This window comes from Talpa occidentalis, unplaced genomic scaffold (genome assembly GCF_014898055.3).
Source record: "Talpa occidentalis isolate TD23 unplaced genomic scaffold, MPIMG_talOcc4v2.1 talOcc4.4, whole genome shotgun sequence".
Classification (NCBI taxonomy): domain Eukaryota; kingdom Metazoa; phylum Chordata; class Mammalia; order Eulipotyphla; family Talpidae; genus Talpa; species Talpa occidentalis.
The window spans coordinates 30177360-30194188 of NW_023604295.1; the positions used below are offsets into that span (position 1 = coordinate 30177360).

The 16829-nt window shown below is 41.4% G+C and overlaps 1 protein-coding gene across 1 annotated transcript in view; it reads right to left on the reverse strand.

Moving 5' to 3' along the window:
- The window catches only part of MCCC1 (methylcrotonyl-CoA carboxylase subunit 1), a 50526-nt gene extending 41967 nt beyond the window's left edge, over nucleotides 1–8559 (reverse strand). The window contains exons 1-3 of the mRNA XM_037525168.2: nucleotides 8364–8559; nucleotides 3886–3932; nucleotides 2600–2736 (exon numbers count right to left, since the gene is read on the reverse strand). Coding sequence (XP_037381065.1) covers nucleotides 2600–2736; nucleotides 3886–3932; nucleotides 8364–8452 — 273 coding nt within the window. The 5' untranslated portion in view covers nucleotides 8453–8559. The remainder of the gene's footprint in view (nucleotides 1–2599; nucleotides 2737–3885; nucleotides 3933–8363) is intronic.
- Nucleotides 8560–16829: the final 8270 nt, after the last annotated feature.

The window sequence follows — 16829 nt, forward strand, 5'->3', positions numbered from 1 at the left end:
TAAAATTAAGCTTACTGAAGTTTATATAATTAGAGTATGGTGACAATGTTCCTTTTATACATTTGTGGATGATCTTATACTGTTCCTTTTAAACTTTCACACAACCATAAGCATCCCTTGAAGAAGACAGAAAACTTCATTCAAAGACTTACTGAATGCTTGCTATGTATTGTGTGTTGAGGCTTGGAACTGTCTGCATCACAATAAGCAAAATGAATGTCCCTGTCTAGAGAGAGATACAGACACCAAATGTAGATTCATACACTTAATGGTAACTGTGACAAAGGCCAGGAAGGAAAAACAAAGAATATATTGCACATAAGAGGAAGACTGAAGGTGGTCAGGGAAAGACTGGGAAGGAAGGTATACCTGCAGAATGATCAGGACTTGGCCTGGCAAATGGGGGAGGGATGAGCTGGGAATGGGAATAGAGGTAGGGGGCAGAAAAAAAGGTCTTGAGGAGGTAAGAAACCTGGTACATTTGAAGAAATGAAGGAGGTTTGTGTGACTAGAGCACAGTAAGCAAAGGGCAGGGATCAGTGTTGGCTGGACAGATGCGGGCACAGATTTCAGAGACCTTGTGGGATTGGTTAAAGGCTTGGATTTTTTCGCCAAGGGAACACATCAGTTTTTTCAAGTGAATTTTTTAATTTGTAATTCCACAAAGCACAAATCCATTCTTCATCTAGAGAATGTGAATAATACTCCAAGGCAAAGGAGCATTTTGACACTGCCCCCTCCCTCATCACAAGCCCCTTTCAGATAGAACCTCTATGATCAACCTGGGCATATTTTCACACATCCATATTTCTATTTATTGATACAAATTTATATAAACATGTATGCCCCATTTTTTATAACAATTGCATAATACCTACAATATGGAGATATCATAGTTCATTTAATCATGAAGTTCTTCATAGTCATTTAGGTTGTAAGAGCAAATATTAAAGTGGGCAGCAATTCAGTACATGCTTCTACTTGTACATCCATACGCACAAACAGGTCTCTGGAGAGAGATCTAAAGGAATGTTTGCACAGCTGGATTAAAGGACATGAAATTTTAGTTATTCCTGATTAATTATTCCTTCAAATGATATCACCAACACATTTCCACCAACACACTAATTTCTTACCACATTAACCAATATTGAATACCTTTCCTTTTGTCTTTTTCAACTATTACTAGTATGGTGGATCAGAAAAAAAGTTTAAAGCATTAAAGCAGAGGAGTAACAATTTTTATTTTAAACTATCATTTGGGGAAATGTGAGAAGGGGTCAAGAGTGGAAGGAGGAAGGCCTTGTATGAGGAGATAGCATTTGAATGGTAAGAAATGATACTCACTTTGACCTTAAAGTACAAGTGGTAGAGAGCTGAAAGAATGAAAAGTGTTTGGGAAATGGACTAGCACTTGGTGCTCACCTAGATGGAGGGAGGTAAAGGCTGTACAGTGGGAAAAATGAGGAAGATATATTCAAAGTCTCGTAAGTCTCCTAGACCTCTGGCATTATTTTTATAAGCAATGGTGTTGCCATCTACCAGGTGGGGTAAATCTGTAAGAAAAGCAGGTTTAGAACAGAAGACAGGTCATGAGTTCAAGTCAGCCATATTAGCTTGGTACTTGTGATACATCCAGTTATAGATAGATGTTGAGTGAGCAGTTGGATGTATCATCCCCAAAATAAAGTCTCAGATAGATGGGAGGGTGAAGTTCAGCAAAGTCACAGGAGTAGATGAAATGAGAGACTACAGTGATAAAAGAAAATATGGAGGATTCTTTAAAAGGTGAGAGGAGTCAGAGCACAGGTATACAATAGGCCTAAGAAAGGACGAGCGTAAGATACAATACAGGCAAGCACACTCTGTGGTAGGAAGTTCAGTTTTATCTTTTTCTGTGAAATCAGATCACATGTTGAGAATAGGTGGGTAGAAGGAGAGTTAAAGGTGAGAATGGAGTAAAACAGGTTTGAGTCATGGAACAGAATAAGAAAGAAAAGTAAGAGTCAATGGGTTTGCTGGGCAGTGCTGAAAAACCAGGAGAAGCTGGTCACAAAGAATTTTATGTCAGTTGCTGGGAGTATTGCTCCAGGCATTAAGAAGGTCAACAATTGGGCTCTGTCTCGTGTTTAAATATGTAACTAGTATTAATAGATAACACAACCTCAGGGGAATAGGGCCCTTTCAGTTATGACTTCACAGTTAAGCTGAAGCTCGGAAACATTAAATAACTTGTCTAAGATCCCTTGACCAGTAAATAGTATTGCTAAGACTGGAACCCTCTCCCTTCTCTTGGTATATCAGGGATTTGGACATGTGTCACTGAAAGAGAGCTTGGGATCATTTACATTCTGTGAACAGTTTTCACCAACCCATGATGAGACAGAGTCTTTGATATAAGTCAACTATACAACAAAGCACACTATTTAGTTCAACTGGTATTATGTCTGGAAAATGTACTAGTGAGATTCTGAACTTATCTACTTAAACACTGATAACATTAGCATCTACAAATGTCAACATAAAGATCTAAAACTGACTTAACAATAAACAAATACAATCACTTACAACATTTGATTTCCAGGTTTTAACAACGTACCATGTCTACATGCATGGAATTCCTGTCAGCTTCACTATAAACAGCCACAGACTGTACACCCATTTTCTTGGCTGTTCGCATCACCCTGCAGGCAATTTCACCTCTGTTTGCAATAAGGACCTTAGTGATGTTTCGTCCTGTTTAAAACACCATGAAAATGAAACACAAATGTTACTGGTGACAAGGAATGAGAATAAAAAATATTCTCTGACAGTTAACAACTAATAAACACTTGTTTTGCTAACATCAGCATAGCAGAGTCTAATATAACCATTTTAATTAATATTAAACAGTTGCAGCTTTCTTCACACTGAAATTCAAGATACTTTGATTAACAAAAATCTTTAAACTACTCAGTTTTCAACTTAAAATAAAATGAAGAGATGCTCTGTTATGCCAAAGATTAAATTATAAAACCTAAAGAAAACCCCCAAATATCCCAGTTACTAATAACTCACAAAAGTGAGTTATTTGTATGCCCCACGACCTCAAAAAGACTCAATCTGAGGAGTTAAATCCTCACAGTAATCCTATAAAGTAGATAAGAAACTAAGACTGAAAGAGACAATACTTTCTGGAAAGTACACAGTTAAAAGACATAATGGATCCAGGATTTGAATCCAGACTGGCTTCACTCCAGAACTCTGCCCCACTGCCTCTATCACTTAGTACATAGGGATATGCAGCTCTTGCAATATAAATAAGCATTGAGCCTGTTCCTGGCATTGGTGCCATGATATGCTTTTGTATTTATATAATAAAACATACTTTCATCATCACATATATAAATGTTCTTTGACATTTGTAGGCCTAAGGGTTGTTACAGGACGTGGGTCACTAGGATAAGTATGCGTGCATGTGTATGGGGGGAGAGGCTACATACAATCAACTAAAAATTATACTTTTATATGTTTTTGTAGTTGGGAATTCCATGTAAAATTTTATTTGAAAAAAAGATTCTGCTACTTAAAAGGACTGTTTTAAAGCACTGACACCATTCATTGTCATGCTTTTCCAAGTCAAAATACTAATGGGGTCAGATAGGCAGAGATGATGGCATAAATCAAAATGTCTCAGTTATTTCTCTATACATTTTAAACTCAAAAGCAAGAACATAAAAGAGGTGAAAACTATAACTCAGTATTTACTGAGCAAATTATCATGAAAAGACCAAAATTCAAAAGTATATAAGCATTCAATCTAAGATACACAAATTAAGGGAGTAAACATTAATTAGTAGTTACTTAGTTCACAAGCAAAGCCAAGTAGCAACAAAGACTTAGTACCTGTGGTTGTTGCATACTTCATGGTTCTTTGCTTCCATGTCCATCTCCTAAAAAATGAATCCAAATGGAATTATAATTTAAACAGGATATGTAAGATTCACTGTTGTTCTTTCAAAAGACTATACTAAAAAAAAAAAAATCTGAAACCTCAGCCTCCCTGGTGGTGCAAGGGATTAAGCACCGCACTATGAAGCAATCTGCAGACTCTGCAGCAAGAGTTCGATCCCCAGCTGGCCAGGGAGCAACCCACATGGCGTGGCAGACCTCTCCTGTCTCACCCACTGCTCCCCTCAGCAGTGTATTTCAATCAGTCTACCTGTTCAGTTCCCAGCTCTGTCTTTGGTGAATCATCTCACCTCCCACACCTCTGGCATCTACCCCAGCTCTTGTATGCATAAATAAATCTTTTAAAAAAATTGAAACTAAATCCAGATATGACCTTAGTTAAACAATAGAAGTCAAAAGTTACAGCTCTGGCTGTTCCCCCAGGTACAACATGTTCTTGGATAAATCACTTAAACTGCTTATTCCTGAAGTTGGCATATGACCACAAGCCAGAGATGTGTAGAAAATCAAGGCATTTCGGGGCCTCCCGGGTGGTGCAGCAAGTTGAGTGCAGCACTGTGAAGCTGTCCATAGCCTTTGGGCACTGTTTTGATTCCCAGCCCACCAGGGAGATTCCCACATGGCACGGCAGACCTCTCCTGTCACGCCCACTGCTCCCCTCACCAGTGCTTTCGGTCTGTCTGCCTGTTCTGCTCCCCATTCTATCTCTGGTGAATCCTCTCACCCTCCCGCACCTCCCAGTTCTTGTATAAAAATAAATCTCTCTCAAAAAAAAAAAAAGAAAATCAAGGCATTTCAAGATCATCTAGTTAATTTTTTCCCAAATTTTTTTGACTAGAACCCAAAGTAAAAACTATATTTGACTTCACAACCAAGTACACACACAAGGGTTTTCTTATGTTTGGATACTTTCTATATGATTCCATTTTATTAAAATGCTGATCAAACTAAACTTTGAAAGGCACTGATTGAATCAATCCTTGATAAATCAGGTTTGAACACTGAAGCTCAGAGAAGTAAAGGGAAATATCTACACAAGGATGGCAGGAAGAATGTTGGCTGTGGGGATCAAGAAGAGTCCCTACCCACCGACTGCTGGGAACCCCAGAAAGTCACTTTATGTCAGTATTTCTCAATATTTTTTTCATTATTACCTCTTAATGAGAAAACTTACTAAGAAATAAGATTTTGCCATACTTGTCAGGTTTTTTTTTTTCATTTTTTTATTTATACAAGAACCGGGGTACAGGCCAGAGGCGTGAGAGGGTGAGAGAGTTCACCAGAGACAGAGTGGGGAACAGAACAGGCAGGCTGACCAAAATACACTGCTGAGGGGAGCAGCGGGCAAGAGAGGAGAGGTCTGCTGCACCACAAGGGTCTCTCCCTAGCAGGCCGGGAACTGAACCCGCATTGCAGAGGCTGTGGACAGCTTCACAGCACTGTGCTCAACCTGCTGCGCCACTGGGGAGGCCCTACTTCTCAGTTTTAAAAGCATACAAGTTTAGTCTGAGTTCTTGCATTAATAAGTAACAGAGAAACAGAGAGACTAAATCACTAGAGTTGTCTTAAGATAGAAATTCATTAAGGACTAAGAATTTTTTTTCTGTTTTTACTTTCACTTGCATTTATTTTATTCTGAAATTATTTCTGTGGTATAACTCTTTGCTTTTTCAATTTCTTTTTTCTGTGCAACCTCCTCTTCTATTTTAGGAACAATCTGCTCTTTTTGCAGGAAGGATTGTCTTGATGTAGCAGGCAGAGCTCATGCAGGGGTTAACCTGACCATGAACTCTGTAAATTCTGTACTGCATCTTGGGGGCTTTGTTCACCTGGATGTGCTCAATAGCCAGAGAATCTACATCTCAACTCTTAAGTTCAGCATTTCTGAATTTGGCATTTTAAAGCAGGTGCAGTCAAAATTCAGTATTCTTTTTGGGCCACTGACCCTTTCTGTTCAATACCACTGTGTGGCCTACTGATGCCACCAAGGTAACATCAGAATGGCACAGACTGCTTCTGTGGAGCGTCATCCTTCAGATACTCGGTGGCTTTTTGTATGTGTATGCCCTGAGAGCATGGGCAGTTTCACAAGTGTTCTTAAAATGAACATGAAGGTTTGAACCTTTAGCCTGGCATAATTTTGTAGGGTTTCCTGGGCCAAGAGAATAGTGAAACTATTTTGAGATCACCTAAGGCAGTTATGGGAGGAGAGCTAAACAATGTTTAAGTTCTGTCTTATTTACTAATGCAATAAATTAACACTGAAACTTTAACCAAGAGCTGACAGAGAGCAGGCCAGATTCGTGGGGGGAAAAAAACACAATGTTCATTAGATGTCAGCTAAGAATAAGCTGAGCAACTATCAAACTGTAGAAGCAATTTCACCTGAGTCTTTTCTATGCATATCTGGAAGACTTGGCAAAACTATGGTTGTAAAGGACTAACCACTTTAGATCCTCTAAATAACAAGCCCTAAAAAGCACAATGCAGATTAGATACTATGTAATGATATATGTATAATATGTACATACTGAGACAGGGCAAGCTAGGGTTATTAGGCAGTTTTAGGGATAGTGCAGGAGGGGACCTCTGAAAAATTTAGGGAGGCTTCAGAGATAAGGACAAGCAAGGGAAAGTAACCCATTCCATTAGGAAAAACAAACATGCCAGGACCAAGGACAACATTGTTAATGCTGGTCCTGGTTTCCTTCAGGTGGTAAAGGGAGGCGGAGATTGGAGAAATGGAGAGTGGTTTAATTTATGGTCACATTAGAAGGGCAGCTGTTTAACTTCAATGCAGGGATGCCCATCCAGGAGACTGGGCCATAAATTTAAAGATGCAACAAATGGGGAAAGAGAAAGCTGTTAGATAAGGAATATGAAGATCCCCACTCAGTAGCAAATTAAGTGAGACAGCCGAGAACTAACCAATCACAAAGAGACTGGGGCAGCTTTAGAATAATGAGGGGGAAAAAAAGGTATATATTCCCTAAGACACGACTCTACTTTGGCTTCCTTGCCCCTCCCAGGCCTGGTTCCCTGGCCTGGGAGTCCCACTTTATTTCTGCTCTTTTCCTTCTCAATAAACTTTTTCTTCTAAACAAACCTGACCTGCCTCTTCTTGCTTGCTTGCCTGAGCGTCTGCGAAGTCCCTGCTGCGGCTTCATGAGACACCAACCCGTGGGGGTCTAGTGGCCGGGGCTCAGTGCTGCCCTGCAGCCTGGGATCCATTCCTGGCTGAGAGACTAGGCCTGACAATTCCGGTATCAATACTATGTATACAAGCATTTAACTGAACAAGACTAGCATTTCTCTGGGGCAAAGATGCAGCCAGCAGGATTACATAGAGACCCCCACACACTCAGTGCCTTGACACACTCAAGTAGATGCTGCTGTCATGAAGGGTTGATGGGAAGACCCACAGTTTTGTCGCCTGAATCCAACAAAATGATTTCATCAGAAGGCTGCTGCTTACTTACACCTTTCCAATTCATCTGACCTTACTTTCTTATTTTCAAGGAGGAAATCATCTTCCCTGAACTTTATAAGGCATTTTCTAGCTCATTATCTGTTCTATCAGATAAGTTTCTGATAAGATTCCTGGGTAGGTGTAACAGTAAAACGGCTGCTTCTTCAAAGTCACTGTCACCAAAGCTTACAGCTCAAAATTTGAACTGCTCCTGAGTCAGGTTATCGAGAGTGAGCAATAGCTTTGCTCAAACTTTCAAATTTGCATACAAGAGCTTGTGACAAAACAGCTTCACAGCCCACTAAAAGGTGAATTCATTTGTTAACTTGATTCATTCCAACATTGAAAAAGAATTCCAGGAGTCTTTCTCAGGAACTGGGGGATAGGGAAACTGAACAGGTTTCAGGGTGACCTGGCTCCATCTCTTACAACTTGTTTAACAAAGGCAAGTTGTTGACTCCTTTGGGCTTAAAACTGCTCGCACACAGGGATTGCCCTGGGGCTTAGGAACTAAGCAAATGTCAGTGGCATGAGGAGGGATAAGGGAGGAGGTGAAGGAACTTGGAGTTGGCAGTTCCAGCTCCACACCCTTCCTCCCTCTTCCCCCCTCCTATAACTGATTAGCGAGGCAAAAGGAGGGCTGAAGGGTGGATTTCAATGTTGGAATGAATCACGTTAACAAAACGTGAATTCACCTTTTACTGGGTTGTGAAGCTGTTTTGTCACAAGCTCTTGTACGCAAATTTGAAAGGAGGCAGAAGAGGAAGGGCTGGGTGTGCGCTGGTCTCCGCCTCAAAGCCGAAACTGAAGCAGAACCCTCCGAAAAGAATTGGGGGGTCCTTTTCTTCTGACATCTCTCCCGACTCCGTACCTCTCACCTCGCGCCCACACACCTCCATCCCCGCCCCTGCACATCGATCTACCACCCTGCTCCCACCATTACCTGGGTGTCAACAGCAGGCTCGGGACACGCTGCCACCGGTTCCTCTCCGCCGCCACCAGCAGCACCGATGCTGCAGATGCCGCTGCCATTTGCCTGAAGCCCCGCCGCTCTCCAAGCCCAGCGCACACCAGCTGCGTCCCACACCTTGCAAAGCCTTGCCTCCGCTTCGCGAGGCTATTGTCCTCTGCCGGCCACCGTCCAGGTCAAAGCAAAGTAATAGGCCCTTCCTGGTGCTGTTGGGGGCGTCGCCGCCAGGACCAATCAAAGAGCAGATTACGGCGTTCCTAGCGGTGATTGGCTGAGCGGGACGCAGACCCGCGGAGGTGCGGCCCGGGTCTCCCACGCCTCTTGGAAAAGGCGCCTACTGGGGGAGAGGTGGCCTGAGTCTTCTTTTCCAGCAAGTGTGGCTCCGGATCTCTCTTTATTTCTTGGTACGCGAGATGCTTCCTAGTCGTCCAGGTTCTTGGGGAGGAACCCTCTTCGTGATCCTTATTCATCATCAAAGCGGCTAGGACGTGAAGGCGGTGGAGTCATGGGGAAAAGGTCAAATAGGCTGGAGAATAAGAGGCAGATTTCTCCAGTGTCCTCAAAAATAAAAATACTCCATCTGAAAATGGCAAGTCTTAGCATAATGACAAATATTTATAATTTTTAAATTAATGGTACTTGCTGGATCCACACTAACATCTTTGCTACTATCTCATTTTTTTCTTCCAACTTATTCCTGCACTACATTCTACATCCTCTTTCTGTAACAGGGTGGGCCCCAGGAAAGGGGGAGGTTCCCTGCCCCACCCAAGGGAGGGTGGAGCTGAGCAGGAAGAGGAGAAGCTGCAGAAGAGACTGAGGAAGGAAGCAGGATGGAGCCAGGAGACCTGGAGGAGGCGCATGGAGCCTAGAGACACGTGAAGAAACTGCGCTTGTCTTTTGGTCGTGGACTGGGTGACACAGATGTGGGTGAGACCCGTGGGGAGGTGACAATGGCAGCTTTTATCTTGATGTTGATTTTGCTCTTTTCCTTCCGGGCTTGTCCGGTTGTTTCTGACCCTTTTCTGTGGGTCCCCACTGGAAGATGCTTTAGACTTGTGGCAGGATTTGGGGCCTTGTTCTGGGCCAATCCCATATGGATGGACTTTTACCCACGAGGGGACGGGTAACTTTGGGTGCTTCATTTAGAAACTAGACTCTTTGCCTTACCTGTATTGTTTCCTAGTTTTATTAAAGTTCCTTCCCATTAAAGTCTCCTATGTTTTGTGTTGATGCGGTGGATGGCAAAACCCATTTAGAATAGGCAGGTTTGCAGGGTTTGGGCTGCCCCTCTCCCTGTCCTATAACATTTCTAGTCTTTTTATTTTATTTTATTTTTATTTATTTTTTTAGAGGCATGTTTTATTTATTTATTTGTTTGTTCATACAAGCACTGGGTACAGTGAGAAGCGCGGGAGGGCGAGAGAATTCACCAGAGTCAGAGCGGGGAGCAGAGCAGGCAGAAGGACCGAAGTACACTGCTGAGGGGAGCAGCGGGCGGCAGGAGAGGTCTGCGCGCCATGTGGGACCCTCCTCTGGTGGCTGGGGAGCAGTCGGGGATAGAACCAGTGCTGCAGAGACTGCGGGCAGCTTCGCAACCCAGCGCTCAACCGCTGCGCCACCAGGGAGGCCCCTCTTTCTAGTCTTTTTTCTAGAATATGCAACCTAAAATAAAATTGGTGCTCTCCCAAAAAAATAAAAACTAAACAAAAATTCAAAAGCCAAAATTACCTGAGCTTTCAAAATAGTCTTAATTGACCATTGGATAGAAGAGAAAGTCAAAAACTAAAACTGCAGAACATCTAGAAAATAAAGACATGGGAAATACTACATACAAATGTTTATTTGGTATAGCTAAAATGGGGTTCACAGGAAAATTCAATAAAAGCAAATTAATCATTCAGTTGAAACATTAGAAAAAAATAAGCATCAGGGAAGAATTAGTAAAGGTAAAATAAGAAATTAATGAATTAAGAAAATTAAAGTCCTCACAAATTCAGAGGCTCAGGAAGAAATAGTAAAAACAGTTAATCGAATAAGAAGGGAGAAATACAAACTTGCCACAATAAAAAAGCATAAAAGGGGCCTCCCCTGGTGGCGCAGCGGTTGAGCACTGGCCTGCAAAGCTGCCCGCAGCTTCTGCAGCGCCAGTTCCATCTCCGGCCACCGGCGAGGGACCCACATGGGTGCAGACCTCCCCTGCTGCCTGCTGCTCCCCTCAGCAGCGCATTTCTTAGTCTATATGTTCTGTTCCTCACTCTGACTCTGGTGAATTCTCTCACCCTCCTGCGCTTCTGACTGTACCCAGTGCTTGTATAAATAAATCTTAAAAAAAAAAAACCCTCATTTAAAAAAAAAGGTAACTAAAAAAAAAAGCATAAGAGAAGAAAAGTTACAGACATAGAAAACAAATTATAGACTTGCAAGAGACTAATTTTACTCCACTTTAAGCAAATATATTTGTAAGCCTGGATGAAATGGATAATGTTAGAACAAAATGCAATTTACCAAAACAGTTCATGAAACAGACAAAAAAAACTAATAAAACAAATCTAGAGAATGTGATTATCAAAGAACTAGTTTTCCTAATATCCTCACTTTTCACCTTTACTGCACCCCCAAATCTTGTGGCCCACTTTCTCTCACAAGAAAATTCCACTAAAATGTGAAAGAGTAGTTCACTCCCATGCTATTAAGTCTAGATCACACACACACAAATTCAACCATATACTGAAAAAAAAAAAAAAAAACACAACAAAATATACATGTAGGAAAAAACCCAGTAAACTGGGAATAATTTCAGAATTCTTACCACAGATGAAAGGCTACATTCCTTAATATATAAATAACGCCAATCAATCAACAAGAGAAAACCTCTATAATTCAAGAGAAAAATCAATGAATATGAAGAACCTAATGGAGCACACTGGAGAGCCCAGAATAAACCCACACACATATGATCAACTTACTGCCATACCATTGGGAAAATTTTCTTTCCGCACTGTCAGGTTCACTTCTGAATGTGGCTACAATATAGCCACTCTCCAGTTTTAGTTTGTATCCATATCCCAGGCTAACTGATCTATAAGCTACTTTGATTTTTCCTCCTTTTTCAAATGGTTACATGCACCACAGTTACAAGTCAGGGAAGAACACCTTCCTGTGGTGTTAAGTACAAGATTTTAAGAATCTATATTCAAGTCAAAGAATTCATGCTCATCCAGACTCACACTCTGGTCCATTTGGTTAAGCATTTAAAAATCCAATCCCAGGACCTCCGCTGGTGGGGCAGCGGTTGAGCGCTGGGTCCGGCCGCAGCGAGGGTCCCACAAAAAAAAAAAAAAAAAAAATCCAATCCCAGGGGGGCCTCCCTGGTGGTGCAGGGGGTTAAGCACCGCACTATGAAGCAATCTGCAGCCTCTGCAGCAAAAGTTTGATCCCCAGTCCTACAGGGAGCAACCCACATGACACAGCAGACCTCTCCTGACTCACCCCACTGCTCCCCTCAGCAGTGTACTTCGGTCAATCTGTCTGTTCTGTTCCCCACTGCCTCTGGTGAATCCTCTCACAGCCCACCCACCCCACCCACCCCACCCACCTCACCCCCGCATCTCTGGCCTGTACTTCAGCTCTTGTATGCATAAATAAATCTTTTTTTTTTTTTAAATCCAATCCCAAAATATTGGCTCCTGCCTGTACATGTCAGCTACATCCTGAGATTCTCTTAACCTATAGCATCTGCCGCCTTATTAGGTCCAGCATGTCTTCAGCTGAGATTTTTAAAAAATATTTATTTATTTATGCATACAAGAACTGGGGCACAGGCCAGAGATGCAGGGGGTGAGAGGATTCACCAGAGACAGAGCGGGGAACAGAACAGGCAGAGTGACTGAAATACACTGATGAGGGGAGCAGTGGGTGAGGCAGGAGAGGTCAGCTGTGCCATGTGTGTAGCTCCTTGGCCTGCTGGGGATCAAACTCGCACTACAGAGGCTACAAACAGCTTCACAGTGTTGTGCTCAACCCCTTGTGCCACCAGGGAGGCCCTCAGCTGAGATTTTACCCTAGTTCTCAGCCTGGCAGCTGGAAAGGAGATGGGGCAACTCCTGCAGTAATTTCATCTTGCCTTGTGAATAAGGGGGTTTCAGCAGCATCTTCCAGGAAGGAAAGGGGACACCAGAAATCTCAGAGATTCCAGAGTTTTGCAGAGTTAGTATCATCAGTCAATGTCCATCTCTGTATCCAAGATTTTCCCACCAGGACCCTGCCCTTAGCACATCAGACTGTCTAGTCTGGGGCATTCACTGGGTCTGGAGTGCTACACACACCCAAATGGGTTTTTTGTTTTACCTGCTGCTCAGAAATGTGTTTACCTTGCCTCAGTGAGCGGTAATGCGTATTTGGTAAGCTCACAGAGGCTCCCCAACTCTCCAACTTAGCAAATAAATGCTTGTTAACAGTCCCTGGTCTCTCATTGTCCTGCTGAGGGGTCAGCACAAGTTAATCATAACCAGGTCCCCTTTCTATGCCCAGTGACTAATATAGGTAGGGATGCTTTCACCTGTGTTCTGCCAAGTAATGTCTTTGTAACTACCATAGCTGCCAGGTCTTGCTGGTGGGCTGAACAGAGAAGATAAGGGAGCAGGAAGCCTCCAAAGTTTTTAGAATCAAAATTGGGTGACCAGTAAGAGAAAATGGGTGATGAATTGAGTGAAAGGTGGGGATCAAGACTTTTGTTTTCTTTCAGTAGGTTGGGTTTGAGATATACCTGTTGCCCTGTCTTGTGAATCATGGAAGGAGAGCATAGGGAAAAGATGGCTGCAGTGAGAACTTTGTGAGGAAAGTTATGTGATGTTTAGTTTATATGTCAACTTGTTTGGGCTATAGTTGCCTGTCATTTCATCAAATAGCTGTCTAGATATTGCTATGGAGATATTTTGCACATGTGGTTAATATTTTAATATCTACAATCAGTTGAATTTAGAGTAGCCTCAACTCTCAATAATGTGAGTTAGCCTCATTCAATCGGTTGAAAGCTTTGGAGGAAACACTGAAGCTTTCCAGAGAAAAAACAATTCTGTTTAAAGACTGCTATTAACTTCTTCCTTAGTTTCCAGGTTTAAAATTTTATATATATGTATATTCATGCACATATATGATACAAAATAAAATATAACATTTAATGTAATATACACTTATCATTTTATGTTACATGTCAACATATAATTTAACATATTCTGTATGTTATTTAATTTTATAATTATACATATAAAGTACATACACCTGCAGTATAAAAATTTATATCTCTTGATGGTTCTTCTTATTTGGAGAACCCTAGCTATATTTAGAGAATTAGAGGAAAGCAGAAAAACCAGGAAAGAAGACAAAAGAGAACAGATGAGTGGCAGGAAGTAGAGACTTTGGAGTGTGATGGATTAGAGCCCACAGATGAGTTGTTTTGTCTGAGAAGAAAAAACAAAGTGGGGGCAGGGTGGGCAGGTGGTGGGTGTTATCCTGGTTACTTGCCTTTGGGAAGGTGGGTCCTGACCTTACTACTCTAGAGCAATGGCACAACCACCAGCCTGCATGGAAAGGCAAGTCAGCCTAAGCAGCAACTGGTCAACTGACTATCAACACAAGGGTTTGAGATGCTGCTCTCCTGAGTATGTGTTACAATGAGGCAAAGTTGGAAGCAGGTTGGACAGGACCCTGCTCCCATTACCCTTTGTATAAGTTCTTATGAAGGCACTTTTCTTGGTGTGCAAACCGGAATTTATTTACCTGAGTTCCCCCAAAAGTAAACCAGTGATTCAATAATGTTCACCTTGACAATGGACCTGGGGTAGCCATTATCCAAGATGGTGCCCATTGACTTCAATTTCTACTAGTAATCACACCCTTCTGCAGTCCATGAATCAATAAGATATATAGTCATGATGGTGTGTCACCTAACTACTTCTGTGATTAAGTGGTCTGTCTCTCTCTCTTGAATTACTCACCCTGGAGAAAGCCAGCTGTCATATTGTAAGCATCCATATGGATATGCCACTTGCTGTGAACTTTAGCCCCCATTGGACTTTCAGATGACTGCAGCCCTGGCCAAAGCTTAAGTGCTACCTGATGAGAAATTCTGAGCCAGAATCACCCACCTAAACTGTGCCCAGATTTTTGGACCTCAGAAATAAATGTAGATAATAAAGTGTAGATAATAAATGTTTGTTGTTTAAAGTTGCTAGGTTTTGGGGTAATTTGTTATACAGCTAAAGATAATTAATATAAGACCTCTTGTTATTTATTTTAATCCCTATCAGAGTATTTGGCATTTAGTAAGTCCTTAGTCAATATTAGTTGAATGCATGGGTGAGTGAGTGAATGAATGAATGAGTGAATTGTGGCAGCACATAAACAAGTAATCTGAATGAGTCTTTCTGAGGTAGAGTTGAAAGATTTAGTTTGTAAATTTAATGTGATTAATCATCTTATAATTTTAGTTTCTCTCACATAGGGTCTTCTTACCTAGTAATATTCTGACAATGGAGAATAGGATAAAATAAATTATTCACAAGATTATTTAACTTATTGATTCAAATGACAACCTTAATATTAAAGGGCTACTGCTAAAATCATAAAAATTTTTATAGTGTGAGGGGGAAATGATGTCCTGAGTTAATCCCATACAGGCTTTGTGGACTCCACCCCCACTCCAGACTAAAGCCATTAAGACCTTGGGAAAGACAAATCCCATCACCACCAAGGGAGGGTGGCTGGGACCTGAGGGTGGAGTTGGGTAGCCAGGTTGGATATAAAAACCAAACACGTGGGCCTTGGGCTCTCTCCGGCTTGCGATTGCTCGCCTCCTGGCTTCACGGCTCCTGGCTGGTGGCCAGCTCTCAGAGCGCCATTTTGGGATTCCTGATCTGCGGATCGGGTAGGACTCATTTAAAACTTTGTCTCCCACTTTTCTCTCAGAGCTGTCCATTTCCTCATTTCCCCTTCCCTTGTAAATAAACCTTTTATTAACCTTTCACGTGTGCCTGCAGTAGAGCATTGATAAGTCCTTTTAAGCGCGCGGGTGAGGACCCACAGTCAGGCACCCCGTTTTGTATCGGGGTAGCTCTACAACAATAGCAGGAAAACTGAAGTATAAGAAATGAATGACATTAATGAATCACAAAGATAAACTTTTATTATAAAAACTTTTAATACAATTCAATGTATTCTTAAGACTAAAATCAAAATTTTGCCAACTTTATTGATTCAACAGAGAACAAGTCGGGAAGTCAGTATGTACTCTGGGGTGACTTGAATTATTCTTCTATTAAAGAAAGCTAGGAGTATGTGATCTTACCTTCGATGTCCTAACTTAGTTCCTTTCTGTAGTAGTAAAAACAAGGAAGAAGAAAAATCTTGGCAGGCTACTCTAACGAAGAAAGTGAAGTAGAATGGGTGCGGCTAAAAATTGCAGAAGCAGCAAGATACCACAAGAGGGAGCTCTGTATTCAATAACGGAAAGTTGGTGGTTAGAAATTGTTTCCAAAGTAAAAGACCAAACCAAAGCAAATCAAAACAACTTTAGAAGTTTTCTTCATTCCTTTGTCTTTAGAGCCACAGCTAAACAATCCCATACAAATGAGAAACTAATTTTCTACAGAGTCCCTCAGTCTTCTTAAAGGGAATAGAGAATTTTATTAAAATAGGTTATTTCATTGTCAATAGTTGCTCCCCTCCTCTGTCCTAATCTCTCATGATTCTGAATAAATTCATTTCCTCTGTAAAAATGGAGCATACACTATTGGAGGCTTCAGACAATACTTAATGGCGTTTTGTAGGTAATTGGTGTAGTGAAAAGACAGGACACCTCAGACTGAGAGGAGGTCTGGTGGCTCTGATACTGGTTAGGTAGGTAACATTTAAGGGGCGAATTTCCTTAAGTCTGAATTTACTCATCTATAGGGTTTGAGGATGAAATGAGATGTATATAAACTGCCTGTTTGGCACATATGCATTCAATAAGGACTATTACCATTATTTCTTGTTTATTTTTGGGTTTGTGGTCTCTAGGCAACTACTTCTTAGTGATTTTGGAGCAGGTGTAAGCAAGATAAAAACTATAAGCTGATTCATTTTTCTTGTTGTTGTGACATCAAAGCCTAGATAACCTGTTCTTTTCAATGATATTTTTAAAATATTTGAAGTTGAAAAAAAGAGGTAAGTGGGTCACCATATAAAACATGGATAGGAAAAACCTGAAATCCATCCTGTAGACAAAGCAGAGCCTTTTTTTAAAAATGGAAACTACCCAAGGGTAAAATAAAATTCCATTTGTGAACACAAGGAGCGATAATTACAATAGATGCTCTGGTTTATAATTTGGAGGCATAGTCCATTTAATATCCATTATGCTAATTTAATATATCTCACATGTTTATGCTAGCGAAA